General features: G+C 48.3%; 2 protein-coding genes across 2 annotated transcripts; one reads left to right on the top strand and one right to left on the bottom strand.

Annotated features, from left to right (window-relative positions):
* Nucleotides 1–602: 602 nt before the first annotated feature.
* LOC119117533 lies at nucleotides 603–5,907 on the bottom strand. The gene is made up of 2 exons (XM_037243871.1): nucleotides 3,259–5,907; nucleotides 603–1,082 (listed from the first exon to the last, which is right to left on the bottom strand). Exons 1-2 carry the CDS (start codon nucleotides 5,905–5,907, stop codon nucleotides 603–605), a joined length of 3,129 nt encoding a protein of 1,042 aa, XP_037099766.1.
* A 2,890-nt stretch (nucleotides 5,908–8,797) lies between these two features.
* LOC119117532 (basement membrane-specific heparan sulfate proteoglycan core protein-like) lies at nucleotides 8,798–13,163 on the top strand. The gene is made up of 6 exons (XM_037243870.1): nucleotides 8,798–8,906; nucleotides 11,403–11,681; nucleotides 12,103–12,357; nucleotides 12,580–12,840; nucleotides 12,916–12,987; nucleotides 13,065–13,163. Exons 1-6 carry the CDS (start codon nucleotides 8,798–8,800, stop codon nucleotides 13,151–13,153), a joined length of 1,065 nt encoding a protein of 354 aa, XP_037099765.1. The 3' UTR covers nucleotides 13,154–13,163.
* The last annotated feature ends 3,911 nt before the right edge of the window (nucleotides 13,164–17,074 follow it).

Genomic DNA, 17,074 nt, shown 5'->3' with positions numbered 1-17,074 from the left:
TCCTCCGCAGCTCTGCAAAGACTCGCTCTGGCCCCGGGTGTTTAAGGTCCTGGTCATATTTCTTTATGAGCAGGCGGGTCACAGGGTGTGAGGCGTCGAGGACGATAGGGTGTGGGGTGACCTCGTTCTGGCCCTCTAGACGGCGTAACCGGCCTCCTACTCTGATTGGGTCGATGGACGCCTCCATCGACCTAATCAGAGTAGGAGGCCGACTGGCGCTAAAGTAAGGAGTCGACTCGAAGTTTTGACGGGCTTCCCTGCTGACAGCTGAGCACAATCGTCTGGAAAGGATTGCTTCTGGGCTCGTTGAAGGATGAGTACCTCAGCTTGTCGGTATTCTTCAGCGGTAGGTGAGTAAACCGAAGGGGCCTGGCCATGAAGCTCCCTTGCAGTAGCGTCCATGAGTTCCTGCCAGGTGTTGCATGTCTTGTTTTGTAGAATGGCAATGTCAGGTGAGGTGACGGTGGACCCACAGAAAGTACCTTTCCTTAATTCAGCGGCATCATCAGGTGGAATACAGTGTGGCATTTCTGGCCAGGTGGTTGGACCCTGTAGAAGGAAGGCGGGTCCTTGTGACCATCGATTGGGCTCCAACAGGGATATCAATGTGGGTTGTTGTCTGAGTCTACATAGCGCCAAACAAAGCCTTCCGTAAGCTCCTGGATCTCAGCTACTCTTGACCCTACAAACACCTTGTATCGACAGGATTGTGAATGTAGCCAGGTGAGTACAGTGGTAGAGTCAGACCACAATACTGTGCTGTGTACTGGGAGAGCAAGCTCTTTCTTAAGGGTGGAAGCCAACTGCGCTGCTACAAGAGCCGCACACAGCTCAAGGCGAGGTACAGAATGCACACGCTTAGGGGCTATGCGGGAGCGAGCCAGAACAAAGGATAAATGTACCTTACCCTGGTTGTCTTCGGTTCGGAGGAAGGCTACAGCCCCGTAGGCCTTTTCTGAGGCGTCAGCAAAGATGTGCACTTGCCGAGTGGTCCCTTCGCGGGGGCTATCAGCAGGCGCATACGGACGTGGCATGGTAATGTCCGGCAGATGCTTGAGCTCCGCCTCCCAACAGGACCAAGCCTGTAGCAGGTCAGGAGGGAGGTTAGGATCGTCCCAACCTCGCTGCTTGTCCCACAGCTGTCTTAGGATGAGCTTGGCGCGAGTGGAGAATGGCAGCAGGTATCCCAATGGATCGTACTGTGAGGCTAGGATTCTATAAATGTTCCTCAAGGTTGGTACATCGTAAGGGACTAACCGCTGCTTGTAGCCTAGGGAGTCTGCCTGCCAGTTCCAGCTGAGGCCCAGGGTCGACTCAAACGGGTTGGACTTATCTTGGGCTAACCACAGGTCTAGACTGGTGGATCTGAGCTCTGAAGGTAGGTGGCTGAGAACATTTGGGTCGTTGCAAGCCCACTGTCGCAATTCAAAGCCGCCCGAGGCGAGGAGCTCCCTGAGCCGGTCCACCCGACCCTTTGCTTCGCTGGGTGTAGCCACACTCTGCAGGTAGTTGTCGACATAGAAACAGTGCTCCACGGAGAACCTCATGTCATCGTTTGACTTACTGGGATCCTTGACATGGCTTTGCAGGGCGTATGTCGCACAACATGGGCTACAGGTGGTCCCAAAGGGGAGGACCTGCCATTCAAAGATCGTGGGTGGTTGTTCTACCTCTAGGTCTCTCCATAAGAATCTCAGAAGGGGGCGATCCTCAGGGAGGAGACGGACCTGGTGGAACATCCCTTTAATGTCCCCACTGACTGCAATGGGACATTCTCGGAACCTCAATAGGACCGCTAGCAGGGAGGCACCTAGAGTTGGGCCTGGTAGGAGGAACTGATTAAGGGACTGGCCCAAAAATTGATGAGAACAGTTAAAGACGAGGCGGTTCTTCCCGTTATGGGTCACGAGGTGATGGGGGATAAACCAGCTCTCCGTTGATGAGGTGTCCTCGCTAACTTCCTGCACTGCGCCTGACTCGATGAGTTTCCGCATCTCTGCTTGGTATGCTTGTCCCTGCTCAGGGTTCTTAAGGAGGCGTCTCTCAGTGCTGCGCAGCAGGGCCATAACTGATTCTTTAGGTCAGGGGTCACCAAACTACGGCCCGCGGGCCGGATACGGCCCACGGGACCGTTTAATCCGGCCCGCCAACCCTGAACAAATTGTATTATTAAACTTTTTTTTTTGGTCATTTTGCCTGCAATGACTGCGTTTCCCCAGTAGATGGGGAAGCGCTCGCCTGCGCATTTACTACCGGAAGCCGTGTCAGAAAGCTCGGTGCACACTCACAAGTGCGTGTACGTACTCAGTAGTACGGACATGGCGCACTCGCGCTCTATTTGTATCAGTCCCGAATTTAGAGCGTGGGCTGTGACGACAGCATTCTTGTAATTCGCGCGCTGAGCTTTCAGATGCAGTTTTGCGCTAAAGCCACCCACAAACCTTCCCCTGGAATCCTTCCATTAAAATGAGTCGCCCAAGGAAAAGCAAGGTGGACACAGTGCCGAGCGTTTAAAAGAGAGTGGCCAATTTGGCTCGACGTACGCGACGTGACGTTCAGCCACATGAACGTCAACATCAAACCGTCACAGATCGAGGTAAACGGACCAACACCTCGGATCTCACCTAAGAATTGCCACAACAAATTTTACTCCAGACTATGACGCACTAGCAAACTTTAACAAAAAAGACAGCGGTGTCTACAAGCCTACTGGAACCTACAAAAGGATTATAAGGAAGGAACACAAGAACTTTAAGAGACTGCTCATATGTGTCAGAGAGATTCTGCTCTGACAACTGAGCTGAACTTTTATCTGTTAAGATTGTGCATGGCACAACAGAAAGTTAATGTTCCATGGCTTTTTTTTCTATGAGGAACCCAGAGAGAGTTATTTAGTTATTATTTATTTCCTGTTTTTTCTGTGAAGAACTCAGAGAGGGTTATTTAGTTATTATTTATTTCATTAATAGTGTTATTATTTGTTTCCTGACTTTTTTTCTGTAAAGAACCTGGAAAGGGTTATTAAATAACCGTTATTTGGTTATATGCGGCTTTCTGGAAAACAATAAATGTTTTAAGCTCCCCTACGATCGTCACACTTTTTCTGTTACAAACTGACACCGGCCCCCCCATCAGAGAAGGGAAAAGTTATGTGGCCCTCACAGGAAAAAGTTTGGGGACCCCTGCTTTAGGTGCTTGCAATAGGGGCATAGCCGCATGGCGTAACAGGGGAGTAGCGTATCTAAGGATGCCACTCACCTCGGTACGTACTGTCTTCGTCTCCAGCAGGGCTATGGCTTGCTGATCCTGCTTGGATCGTGTCACTTCCCTCTCTGGCCTGTAGGGGACTGTATCCACTTGCCAGAGTCTCTCCACATGCCTGTAGAGATCATCCATGGGTGGTGGAACAGAGGTGAACAGGCATTGAGCTGGGTGAGCCGGCCGCCCCGTCGACTGACACGGGCCCTGCAAGGTCCACCCCAGTCTAGTGTGGACAGCTGCTGGGCTACCGTGAGGACCAAGCCTGACAGGCTCGATGGGGGTTATGAGGTGGGGCTGGTCTGAACCTATGAGAAGCAAGGGCTTTACTTCTCGGAAGGTAGGAATAGGGATTCCACGCAGGTGCTTGAACTTCCTCTGTAGGTGGCTAACTGGGTAGCTATGTGGGGCTAGATTAAGATGGCTGGCTGTAAAGGCATCAGTGATCTTAAACATGACATTAGGGTTGGTGGGGGAGGAGACCCGGAATGACACTGTACGGCCATGCAAAACTTGGATGTCCGAGCGCACTGCGCGCAGTGGGAGGTCTTCGGGAGCGCCGTTAAGGGCTAGTGACTTAGCAGCGGTGGGGAGCAGCATAGTCCTCTCAGACCCATCATCCAGTATAGCAAAGGTGTCTAACTTCTGACTACCATAGTGCACGTGTACTCGCACCACCTTCAACATGACTCGGTTCCCCACATGTGGTCGGTCAAGGTAGAAGGACTCGGAGGCACAGGTAGTCAGGCAGCTTTCAGCCTTTGGAGGTGAGTCATCCTTAACTTTCTCAGGTCTTACGTTAATCTCGTGGAGAGCGAGAAGGTGCTTGCCTTGACAAAGGTTACAGGGTTTCTTGAGGTTGCACTGAGCGGCGAAGTGTTGACGGGCACAGCGCCAACACCGCTTGTGCTCCTGGATCCACCTTTTCAGCTCGTCTTTGGTGAGCTGGGCTACACCACTACACTGGCTGAGGTAGTGGTCTGTACTCTCACAATAGGCACAGTATACCTTGGACTTGTCTTTCCCTTTGACAGGTTTCTCTTTAATTAGTTTCACTGAGGGCTCCTGGCTACTATGCAGGACTGCTGTTTGCTTAGCCACAGGACGAATGTTCCATTTAGTACTCTGCTTCTCCTTGGAGCTCCGGCTACTGGTAGGATCGTCAAAGTCCTGACACCATGACTCGTGGCGAAGCCACTCTGACAGGTCCCTCAAGGTGGATGTGGCTCCAGATCGAGTGGGCTGGGAACGGCGGAAATCGGCCCGCTGTTCAGGAGGAAGCTTACTCAGTAGGCGAGCTACGTGAGAGCCACAACTTAGTTCAATTTCTCCTTCGTGGCCCAAGGTCTGGAGGGTCTGGAGGAGACCCACCCGTGATTGAACTTGAAGGGCAAATTTCTGGAACGCCATTGGATCACCCCGCCTGACCTCCGGGCCATCCAGGACGCTGGATATCTTCTTTAGGGCAAGCTGATGAGGTTGACCATATTTGTCATAGAGAGCTGTCATGGTGTCCATGTAGGGGGTTGGGGAGTTTAGATAGGCGTCAGCAATCGGTTTGGCCTCCTCTAACTTAAGATGGTCTACTAGTACCTGATACTTGAAGAGTTCTGTAGCATTGGAGGGGAGGAGGTTCTCTAATGCTATACGTAGCCGGGCAAACTCACTAGGGTCCGGGAAAGTGAACTTGGGAATGGTCGGTTGGGGTCCTCTGTACACTGGCTCTGGGAATGGAGGTTGCATGTAAGGGGTGGTTCTGTGAGAGTGTGGCACTTGAAGATGTGATGGACCAGTTGGGGATGCTCTTAGAGGTAAGGGTAAGTTACATGGCGGTACAGGAGGAACATGGGAGGACTCACGGCTAGAAGGAATGAACTGTGGATGACGGAATTGGGCTGGTTGTGGCTGAGGCCTGTAGTGTAGAGGCTTGGTCTTCGGTGGAGTCAGGTAAGGAGGTAACTGATGAGCTCCCAGATTAAAGGCACTGAGGTCGGCGTTTAGAGCTTCCTCGGGTTCAGGCCATGGCGGGGGATCAGGCCAATCCTCCTCTTCCTCTGACTCAGTGAATGTCGAGCTGTTGCTCGTGGTGACGGCCCCATCAGGTGGTGTGGGACTGGAACATGCTGGTAGAGGGATGTTCACTTGACTCGTGCCTATTCTTAGAGAGTGGGCCACGTCAATCAGCTGCTGAAGGTCACTACGGGCTTTATTTAGCTCCTTCAGTCCGGCATGGATGGCTTCGTGAGTCTCACGCAGAACCGCATTCTCATCTTGTAAGGTTTGGCGGTTCGGGTGGTACATCGGGTGCTGGGCTGGCTGTTGTTGGTATGACTGGACAGGTGCAGATAAGGTTCTATCATCCGCATTCCTCCTCCGGGTGAAGCTTGAGGCTAGCTGAGGGGATCTATACTGAGCAGCATCCTCGAAGCTCTCCGGGTGAAGTTGAGGTGCATGCAAGGAGATCGTCTGGACTAGTCCCTTCTGTGGGTATGACGGTCTGCCTGTTGGGGTCGGTGTAAACGAGTCCCACCGTGGTTGGCCGCTGTGCTCATATCCCACGTAGTCCACCTCGAAGTCCTGCATCCAAGCTGGGGGGTGCGTCCGACGTTTTGGCCTCACATCCAGGTGTCTTTCTTGATCTTGCTCCATCCTGAACACTATATCCGGCTCGAAGGACCACAATGTTGGGGAGGGTAATACGCTAGATCTTGGGTGTATATAGTGTACAAGATGGTGTATCGGTCAGAATACAGGAGGCCGCAGAGGACGTTTTTGGTCATGAACTCGGCTTTACTTCGCTTCGACTATGACTAGCGAACTTCTACACCACCATACCGTGAACTGCTCTCTTCCGGACTGCCCTGCTCATGCGCGGAGAATGCCGCGTCACCCCATGGAGTCACGTGACATGCGGAGCGGGAACACAAGGCAGAGCCGCTGCCAACACAAACATGCACATAGAACAGCGCAGCATGCAAACAATGTTACAGCCTTCTGTACAGTGATCCCTCTGAACGCGGTAATCCAGTCGGGAGGTTTGAGGCAGGCTATGTTTAGGGCACCTTTTCTAGCCCCTTCCCCCTCAGGGGTGAGCAGAGTGGATCCTAAAAAGGGCTGCTCAGTCGTGGATGCAGCTACCAAAGAGCTCTTTTTGCCTCGGTCCAAGAGCCCAACGATCATCTAACATCCACCGCCTGATGTGCCAGCTTGTGACTAGGGGCTTCCAGACTTCACAATCCTGCCCCCGTTGCCACTTACTGGTCGCCACAGGACTTTAATCCGGGACGTAAGGCGGATTCCCTGAAAAAGACGCCTGTGCGTGACTTTGTTTAAAGTGGGGAGACTGGTGCACAGACAGTCACCACACTGTCCTTGACAGATCGGGGTCAGAGTCCAGTGGCAAGGAGACCAAGACGACTGGTGACCCTTTTCTGCTGCAGCCTTCATCCGCCTTCCCAGCCGTTGTGACGCCACCCCTCAGGTCAGCCATCATCCTCCGCCTGGTCCACCGTTGAGGTCTTCACTATTTACCCACAGCTGGAGCTGTTTACCCACAGCCGGGACAGTGGTTGATGGGCAGTAGGGCGTGTCCACACACCGGCGGGCCTACATGCCACATCTCTGGGGCCCGCTGCTGCTCCGAGATCCTGCACAACTTAGCCTGGGACCGCAAGGTGCCAGTTGCCGTGTGTGGCCACGAGGAGGCGTGTGCAAGTCTTGGCAATGGAGAGGCTGTGTACCGGCTGAGGAGGCTTATACACTCGGCTCCTCTTTTCACCCCCGGAAACAGAGGGCTAGCCGGTGGCGGTAGCTGAAAGCAGAAAAGTGGCAAGCAGAGGCAGCATGCAGCATGCACAAACTACAGGCACTACTACTATGAAACCAGGCAAAGAGTCGCATGTGGCTCGCGACCCAAGGGTTGGACACCACTGCCACGACAGTTGGGGGGGGGGGGGGGCGACCTGCAACTACCCGAAAAGAAACAACTTTTTTTTTTAATTATTATTTTCTTTTGAAGTTGTTCTAACTCATAAATGCATATTTTGATCATATTTAATGTTTTTAATTTAGACGTCTATTTTAGGTCTATACCGTAACCAATTTTCGACATCCAAATCAGGTCTCCTGTATATGAGACCAGACGTCTAATAGACGTCTATGGCTGACAGGGCTGTTCTTTGTTCAATTATTTCCTTGGCGGCTACAATGAATGATGACTAACATTGACAATGCCAAACTATCAGCTGACTGAACCTACGGAGGGTTGGGGTGCCCTCTGATGGGAAGATCTTGTACTGCACCTACTTATTTCACTTCTTTCTGCGAGGAGGATGTCTTTTGACCCCAACGATTAAACCCAATGGCCGAGAAAAGACAATCTTGCCAATAAAGAAACCAACTGTTACTTGACATCTTTGTTTGATGCAACATTGCCATGAACTGCATGTGACCTCGTCAAATGGAAGGGTTGTGGGGCGTTTGGGTCAGGTTTGCCTTTGTCCTCTGATGCAAAGCGGCTGTGGCGTGCAGGCCGAATCACAAAGCGACACTGGGAAACGTTTGGAAAAGCCATTGAAAGGTTTGGAGAAGGTTGCTCAACACGGAGGGAATGGAACGTTCTGTCTTTATAACTTGAGAGTCAAATGTTTCCATTGCAAATGCCTCGTGACTTCAAAGTCGCTTGCCTTCCCGTGACCGTCATGGGCAGCAATTAAGCCAAGCACATCCTGGGTTGTTTGCCAAAAGAGACAACATTTACGTACACTGAAGAAAGAATTGTACGCTGAATCCATTTTCAAATGAACCTCCTAGATCAGAGGTGTTAAACTCAAGGCCCGGGGGCCCAGATACGGCCCGCCACATCATTTTATGTGGCCCGCAAAGACAAATTGTGCATCAAATACATGTCAATGCTAAGATTACAAATTGTTTTCACTTTTGAAAAAATAGCGATATTGCGAGCAATTTTTATTACCATTCAAATTTTTTGAAATATTTAAACCGTTTTTATTAGTCTCTGTTTTGAAAACTAGTTATTCATCCAGTTACTCACTAGTTGTGCAGTCTACACTATATATAATATGAGACATCTACACATTTATTTGGATTTCAATGGCCCGCCGAAGGAAATTATGACTATGATGCGGCCCGCAACAAAAATTAGTTTCACAACCCTGTCCTAGACAATGAACTTGATTCTGTGCAAGCGGAACAGAGTCAATTCAAGCAAGCGCCATTCCCCCAACGTCATGTTGTACATTTGCCCTATTCCTTTGCTCCTTTTTGTTGACTGCATGGTGACGGAAATAAAGTTGGTTGGCAACTTGCGAGCCTTCAACTTGGGCAGAAGCTTTGAGACGGCAAAGGCTGAACGTGTCAAAGCAGCGTGACGTCACGCGCGGTGCGGGCTAGGGCAGGCAAACTTAAGCCGCGTCCGTGGGTCACGCTTGTCGAGTTGGAGCCGCCGTTCCTGTCTGTCCACCTCGCTCGCTTTCTGAGTCTCGCTGCCGTTGTTGCTGATCGCTCAAGGCGCCCGAGGATGGTCCTCAGAAGCTGCCACCGCCGCCGCGGCCGCCGCGAACCGCTCATCGTGAGGCTGCGCCCCGCACTTGTGTCGTTTATACTACTCTTCCTGGCCAAGTCAGACGGTAAAAGCTCTCTCGCACTTTGCAAATGTCAATTTCACACCAATGGCACATTGCAAATGGGACAATTAAGGAAGGCATCAACGTCAATTTGGTGTCGAGTGCAAGCGTTTAGAGACAAGCTCGATCGGATTTCCTTGAAAAGATTTCTTTCTTTGAGAGTAACTGCTGTGTTGTCGTTCCTTCATTGGTATTGACTGAATACGTACAGATGAGGTGATTTAAGAGCGAGCTGTTAAGTCGTTTCTATTGAATGAATAACAAGGCCGCCTGGGTAGTGCGTGTTGCATTTATTGCTTGAATCAAGTCAAGTCGTTGATATTGGCTCACGTCTGTTAAGTCGTTTCTATTGAATAACAAGGCCGCCTGGGTAGTACGCGTTGCATTTATTGCTTCAATCAAGTCGAGTCATTGATATTGGCTCACGTGATTTGCATGTCATAAAGTGATGATGATGATGAATTTTATTCGTTTCAAACAGGCAAACCACACAAGCAATCAAAGACACCTACTACATTCACTATATGATGCTGCTTACAGTGCTTGCTATGTAGGGGCTCAAAACCGAACCCTGGGGGACACCGCGGAGAATGTTTAAACATGACGATGTAGATTGATTGACCCATTCTCACCAACTGCTGTCTGTTACTTATGTAACTTTTGACCCAATGCCAAGCAATTCCTCTGAGTGTATCGGCTAAGATGTTGGTGTCCAAGAAAAGCTCGTTTGAAGTCAATGAAATTGTTGTTGTCAAGGGTTTGTTGTTTCCTCTATTGATTGCTATGGAGGTTGAGTGGTTTTTCCTGAATCCATACTGGCTATGCGTAGTTGATATGTTATATTTTGGTATGAATGATTCGAGTCTGGCATTGAATAATTTGTCGAATATTTTTGAAAATTGTGACATAATAGCAATGGTTTGTGAAAAGGTGCAAATCTGAGTTTTTACAGAGTGGAATTACTTTGCTTTTTTCATATCATGAGGGAATTTGCCAGACATAAATGATCGATTAAATGTGTTCCACAAAGTACTTGTTGAACTTGTTAGCCATTTCATTCATGTTGTCGCGTGTTTCTTTGTTCTCAGTAATAAAGTAAGAGGGGTACGTTTTTTGTGGTGTATTTTAGTTATCGAGTGGAGGATGTTCCACATGCCTCGTACGTTCTTCCTGTTATCTTCTCTATGGTAATCATCTTTCTTAGCAGACCGTATGATAGATGTCCATTCATTTTTGCATAGCTTGTATTTGCTTTCAGCTTCAGGTGTTCTTGTTTGAATGAAGTCAGTTTTTGTTTTCTTTTTTTACAAGCATTTCTAATTCCTCCAGTGACCCACGAGTAGTTTTTAGGCTTGCCATTTTATAAGATTATAAGATTAAAGTCCCAATGATCGTCACACACACACCTGGGTGTGGTGAAATTTGTCCTCTGCATTTAACCCATCCCCGTGTGATTTTAATCCATCCCCTGGGGGAGAGGGGAGCAGTGAGCAGCAGCGGTGCCGCGCTCGGGAATCAGTTGGTGCTCTAACCCCCCAATTCCAACCCTTAATGCTGAGTGCCAAGCAGGGAGGCAATGGGTCCCATTTTTATAGTCTTTGGTATGACCCGGCCGGGGTTTGAACCCACAACCTTCCAGTCTCAGGGCGGACACTCTACCACTAGGCCACTGAGTTGGTTGTAATGGACAATGTTTGTTAAGTAGCGATGAGTTAAGGAATATACTATAAGCTATCGACATCATTACTGACTGCATGAACCTCCTTCCAATTCTGCTCAATTAAGTCATTTTTTAGTGCATGAACTGGTGAGACTTGACTCTTTTCCAAAGCAAAGTCAAAGTCTGCTTTATTGTCAATTTCTTCACATGTCAAGTGTAAACAATACATGGTGTTGAGAAAATCCTAGGTGGGTCTATGTTCATTTGCTTTGAACAAATTAATGTTAAATTCTCCACAAATATACAAAATTTGTCTTTTTTTGCAGATTTCAATTGAAACGCACTCCAAAACATTTTCGATAGCAGTTGACATTCATGATTTTATATTTATGAGAGCTCTCAATAAATAGAGCGACACCCTCCTCCCGTTTGATTTGGTCTATTGATAGATTGCAATTCGTAACCCTCCAAATCCAAATCAGTCACTCTATCCGTCCATGTAAGGATGTCATTTCGACTGAATCATAGCCAGCCTTTGGAAGAATCAATTGCCAAGGTCAAAATGAGGAGTCCGCCGCTTGCTTCTGGGCTGTTGTCGCTGGCTTGCATCATCGCGATTGGCTGTTTGTACTTCCTGTCCGATGCGTCGCCGTGGCTAACGTAGGCCCTCGCAAAGGGCTTGCGTCGCACGTCATTTGTGTCCATTGATCGCGTACGCCCACTAGTAAGTATCCGTGAGAATTGTTTGAAAGGAATGCTCTGCGACGGGAATGAGTGCAAAAATCCATTGTAAAATCTGTCGCTCATATTATTCCTGTGTTTGTTCCTTGCTTTTCTAGAGGCGCTAGACTGTGAGGGCGTGGATGGCCACGTGAAATTCTGCCCCGCTAGCAACACTCTCAAACTGGATTCAACTGCTCCTTTGACTGGCGATGTCGTATGGACTTTCCAGGGAAAGACCGACTCCCTCCCAGGTGCCGCTACATTCGGTCCTACGACTGGGAAAACAACAACCCTGACATTGCCCGACCTGAGCGCTGCGGACAGCGGCATGTACACTGCCACCTACGGCACCAACCCCGTCACCGTCCGTAAATTCTCAATCCTTGTTGGAGCCGGTAAGTTGCACGACAATCTGCTCGTATTGCCGAGCGACCGCTCCGTTTTGTGAAAAACACCACGTGCGAACCGGGCGGGTTAAATGGTTCAAATTTGGAATGAAATTCAAATGTGTCTCTTGGAATGAAATTCAAATGCCAAAGATGCAATGTTGCCAGAAAACAAGGACTGATCTGGGAGAAAAGCAAACATTGCTCTCAGAAGAAATTGGGGCAACTTTTGATCCTGGCAACTACTTTTCTTACCATTGGCTGAAATCCTTTGCTGATAGGATGGCGCCATAGTGCTACATTTATCGGAGCACAGAGCAAAATCGTGTAGCGTGTGGGTTTCCACGGCCCTTGGCGTCTCCCACCGTCTGCTTTTTAATGCCTGCGCTCGGACTTGACCACAATGTAACACTCTTTTGGGGTTTTTCAGTCACGTGCACGGCAGCAACACCCTGCAACGTTGTGACGGGGAGCTCCATCGTGATGGATTCTGATGGTTCAGGCACAGTCACCTGGGTGCATACGGCGCCATCTGCCACGGCCACCACCTCCATCACCGACGGCACCAAGTTCAGTGACAGCAATCTCAAAGCGATGGGCCTCTTCAACGTGCAAGCACCAAACGCGGGGACCTACAAGGCCTCGTACGGGGAAGTTTCTAAGGATTTTCCAGTCGTCGTCAAAGGTAGCTCTCGCGCTCCTTTCACTTAATGCGACCGGTCCTTTTTTGCAAAAGACACCACCACGGCTGTTGGAAGTCACGTGGTAGCCGCTCAAACATTCAATTTGGCGACCTTACGGCAAATTCCGGGAAAGACGCGGGCGCCGCGGGATTGTTGCCACGAAAAGAATGCAGCCGATGCACTCTTGCTCAAAACTTGGCTGCCTCACTTCCTCTTCCCAACAGCTCGCGTCACCGCTGTCACGATCCAGGGCAAAGCTGCTGTGTGTGCAGGCGGCACGGTCAGCTTAGAGTGCAAGGTTGGCGGTGATGCCGAAGAAGTCACTTGGAAGAAGGACAATGATCCCACCACTGCTAACGTCAATGGCAAGGACTTGACCATCAGCGCGGCGCAACCGGAGGACGCCGCTAAATACACTTGCCGCGCCAAAAGCTACCGTGGCGGTCAACCGGCCGATAGCCCCGACTTTGCTCTCACCGTTAGCGGTGAGTACGCCGCCATTTCTTGGGTTGACGTCAGCCCTGTTTGCGAATGTGTCACTCACTCCCTGTTTTCGACAGCGGCCGTCGACTGCGAGAAACCACAAAGAGGCAGGAACTCCTCCACCCCCATCATCAACAGTGACGAAAAAAGTGAGTACTTCCATGTCACTGGAGCAAGCCCCGCCCTGCCTCGCCCAGGCCAATGATTGTCGTCACCTTTGCTCTAGAGGGGACCTTTGGGGCCGCCCGGGCCGCGTCCCGCTCCGTCGCTCTGCTGCTGATGACCAGCCTCCTTCAGCTCTGCTGGATGCTGTAGACACGGCGGCTGCCTGGTGAGTCGCCGGCCGCCCTTGCTCCTTTCTTTCTTTGTTGTTCCTCCTCCTTTGCGATTGCCAACCGGCGGCTGTCTGCTTTTCCTCAATCGAATAGAAGTGCGGGGGGCTGACTGCCGCCGCCACCGACGCCTATTTGGAGCGGGAGGAGCGAGCGCCCAGAGTGGAGCGGCATGCAAAGCTTTTTTTTGTTTGTTTCTCTCTACTTGTTCAGTTTATTTCACTCCAGCATTTGAGTCTTCAGAATCATTGAATCCACCACACAATCCAAATGGACGTTTGATGATTACTTTTTCCCTAGGAATATTAGTTTTGCTCATGTTTTAGATTGCAAATGCATCAATGTAAAAGTAAGCGATGCAGGCTCACCTTTGCATTTTCAGCCGCTTAGTTGTCGTCGTCTTTATTTGAATTGGCACTGGAAACAGAGGGACGGCACTCTGGTGGAGCTTGCTGTAGGTAGCGGCGGAACTGGTGGCAAATTTCAACATTTGACTTCAAATAACCTTTCCACTTGAGATCATATGCAAATTCGTCATTCATTTGCATAAGCGTAACCCACCCGCAAATGACCCAAAACAACAAGCCAACAATTTATGTGACTCCCATTGGCGGTGAATTTGATTTTGATATCGTTTTAAAGAAGAAAAAGTCTCAACATAGCATTGTGAGAATAAGCAACGGTACTACCCTCTCGTGGATAAAATGGGTATGACAAAATGATCCATTTCTTTGATCTAATTAGGCATGTATTAATAGTAAGCTACCTTTTGTTATTAATTAAGGAGTTTTTTTCAGTTATCTATTTGATCTATTAATCAAATTAACCTATTATCCATGTTAATATTGTCTCGGTCTATTGTCGTAACACTTTATAATTATTTGATCTATTCAATCATTAATAGTAAGCTACGTTTTGTTGACCAGTCTTGAATAATTATTCATTCTTTGATCTATTCATCCTGCGATTGGCTGGCAACCGGTTCAGGGTGTCCCCCGCCTACTGCCCGATGACAGCTGGGATAGGCTCCAGCAAGCCCTCGACCCCCGTGGGGATACAGCGGTACAGAAAATGGATGGATGATCTATTCATATATTTAATATTATCATTATTTATTTTTCAGTCATTTATATATTATGATGATGATTATTTAATCATGTATTTATTCATCATTATCTGTCTATTCTTACTTTTTTCTTTGATTATTCATTATTGAATCATTTAATAATAGTAAGCTATCTTTTGTTCCTCGAATGGAATTGGACGCGCGCTCATGGTCGTAACATTGTTTATTTATTTGATCGGTTAATTATTCATTTATTCAATCCGTTGAATCATTTGTTTAAAGAGTAAGCAATCTCTTGTTCTTATTTGAAACGACAGGAGCGCTCACGCTCGTAACACTATTCGATCTGTTAATTATTCATTTAGTGATTCAATCGGTTCAATCCTTTCTTAAAAGTAAACCTATCTTTTGTTCTTACATTATTTGAAATGATACATTATTTGAAATTATACGCGCGCTCACATTTGAGCTGTTAATTATTCATTTTTGTATTCAATCTATTCACTCATTCACAGTAAGGTATCTTTTGTTCTTATTTGGAATTACAGGCGTTTACCGTGTTTTGCCATGCATAATACGCACCCTAAAAATGGCACGTCGATGCTGGAAAAAAGCCTGTACCCATGTATAATACGCACCCACATTTTGACTCTTACTTAAGTCCGTAAACGTACAATTATTTCAGAAAAAAGATCATCTTTGGGAACAACCGGATGTTATTCTGCCGGTCAGTATCACTGCGCATGCGCTAGCAAACTCGATAGCGAAGAAATGTTTCGGATTTGTGTAGGGTACATTGTGACAGCAAACGAGCAGGTGATCGAGCAGGCGTCTGATACGAGAGCATTGTGTTCGTACGGAGCGTGTTTGAAGTGAACGGCAGAGAAGAAAGGAACAAGGCAAAGTGTTGTGAAATGAAATATTACCTGTAATACGCATTTTGTTATTTGCTGATTGAAACTGTTAATTAAACTGTGAATTGAAACTAATAGGTAGAGAACTGAACTCTCGCTCTTTATATAGCTGACGTGTCTTGCGCATCCGTTCTGCGCATACTGTCATGGCGGCCGCCGTATGATATCCGGTCTGCGATGGAGATTAAAAAACAAACAATATTTGACAATAACACACCATCAAGGATTGCACCATGGCATCAAACGATGTGTCGTCAATTATGAATTTTACTCAGTGTGTTGGGCAGGATGGCTGAATGTGATGCGCGATTGACAACAAACAAGGTGTGGTTTCAAGTTTTATTTCGAGGGAGATTTTCTTCAAAAATTGTTGAACCCATGCATAATGCGCACCCCAGATTTTAGGACAATAAATTAGTTTAATTTTGCGCATTATGCATGGGAAAACACGGTATGCGCCATTTTGGCATAACATGAAATGATGTGAAAATGTGAAAAAATGATTTTGTGTTTGGTCAATCTTATGTTCAAAAATAAATTTCAAACTTCAAACACTCTACCACTAGGCCAGGGGTCCCCAACCCCCGGTCCGCGGAGCATTTGGTACCGGTCCGCACAAGAAAGAAAAAAGAATTGCATTATTTCCGGAATGGTCTTTTATTTTGAAGAAAAAAAAAGGTTGGGGACCACCGCACTAGGCCACTGAGCTAACCTAACCTATCCACAAAGGGACAGCCACAAGAGTAAGAACACTTGGACGTGGGGCCACTCACAACAGTCAGCTTTCCAAAGCATCAAGGAGATGTTAACAACGGCACCAGTTCTCGCATTCTACGATGTTGCCAAGCCCACTGCTGTGTCAGCCGATGCGAGCAGCTACGGTCTGGGGGGTGCTCCTCCAGCTCCGTGGAGAAGAATGGAAGCCTGTTGCGTACTGCTCGAGGCGTCTCACTGAGGCAGAAAGGCACTACGCGCAGATTGAGAAGGAGTGTCTGGCCGGCGTATGGGCATGTGAGAAATTTGATAAATACCTCTGTGGCCTCGACCAGTTTAGGCTCGAGACTTGTCAACAGCCAAAGCTTCGACAATGTTCCTGTGAGGTGCCAGCGCTTATTGATGAGACTCTAAGGCGGAATATGTACCTGGGAAGACCCTCATTGTGGCAGACACCCTGTTCTCAAACACAGGTAATGAACAAAGCGGGGACACACGGAGATGTGGCCTGCTACGTAGCCACAGTGCTGCGTGGAGTCCCGGCATCGCCTGCAAAGACGGAGAGCATCAGGACAGCAACAGCAACTGACAGTGAACTACAGGAGGTCGCTAAATTCATCAGGTCAGGCTGGCCGGAGTACAACAGCAAACCTCCGCTGAATATTAAAAACTATGCAAAAGTGAAAAAGGAGCTCTCAGAAGCTGATGGACTGTTAATAAGAGGAACAAGGATTTTAGTTCCAAAGACAATGCTTACAGAAGATTCATGAAGGACATCGGGGGCTAACAAAGTGCAGAGATAGGGCCAACGCCTCAGTGTGGTGGCCCGGACTCTCTGCGGAACTCAAAGAGTATGGTCGAGTCATGCCAGACGTGTCTGGAGATGAAACAAAGCCAAAACAAGGAGCCACTTATTTCGACAGTGCTGCCAAGTCGTCCGTGGAAAAGGATTGGTCTCGATCTCTGCGAGCACAACAAAAAAAAGAAGAAATCCTGATGATGCATCCAGTTTGCTAAAGTATTTTGCATTTGCTAACTGTGACATGATTTCTTCTCTCGTTTGAAAAGTTCCCTCTGTATAGCTCTGTTTAGATCTTTTGGATCCATGCATACTCTTGGCTGTCCATTCCTTTTCTCAACAATAACAAGAGAACTCACCCACTCTGTCGGTTCATCAGTTTTCACAATCACCTCCATCCGGTCCAGCTCC

The sequence above is a fragment of the Syngnathus acus genome, chromosome 23 (genome assembly GCF_901709675.1).
Source record: "Syngnathus acus chromosome 23, fSynAcu1.2, whole genome shotgun sequence".
Lineage (NCBI taxonomy): Eukaryota > Metazoa > Chordata > Actinopteri > Syngnathiformes > Syngnathidae > Syngnathus > Syngnathus acus.
This window is presented reverse-complemented; position numbering and strand designations above follow the sequence as displayed.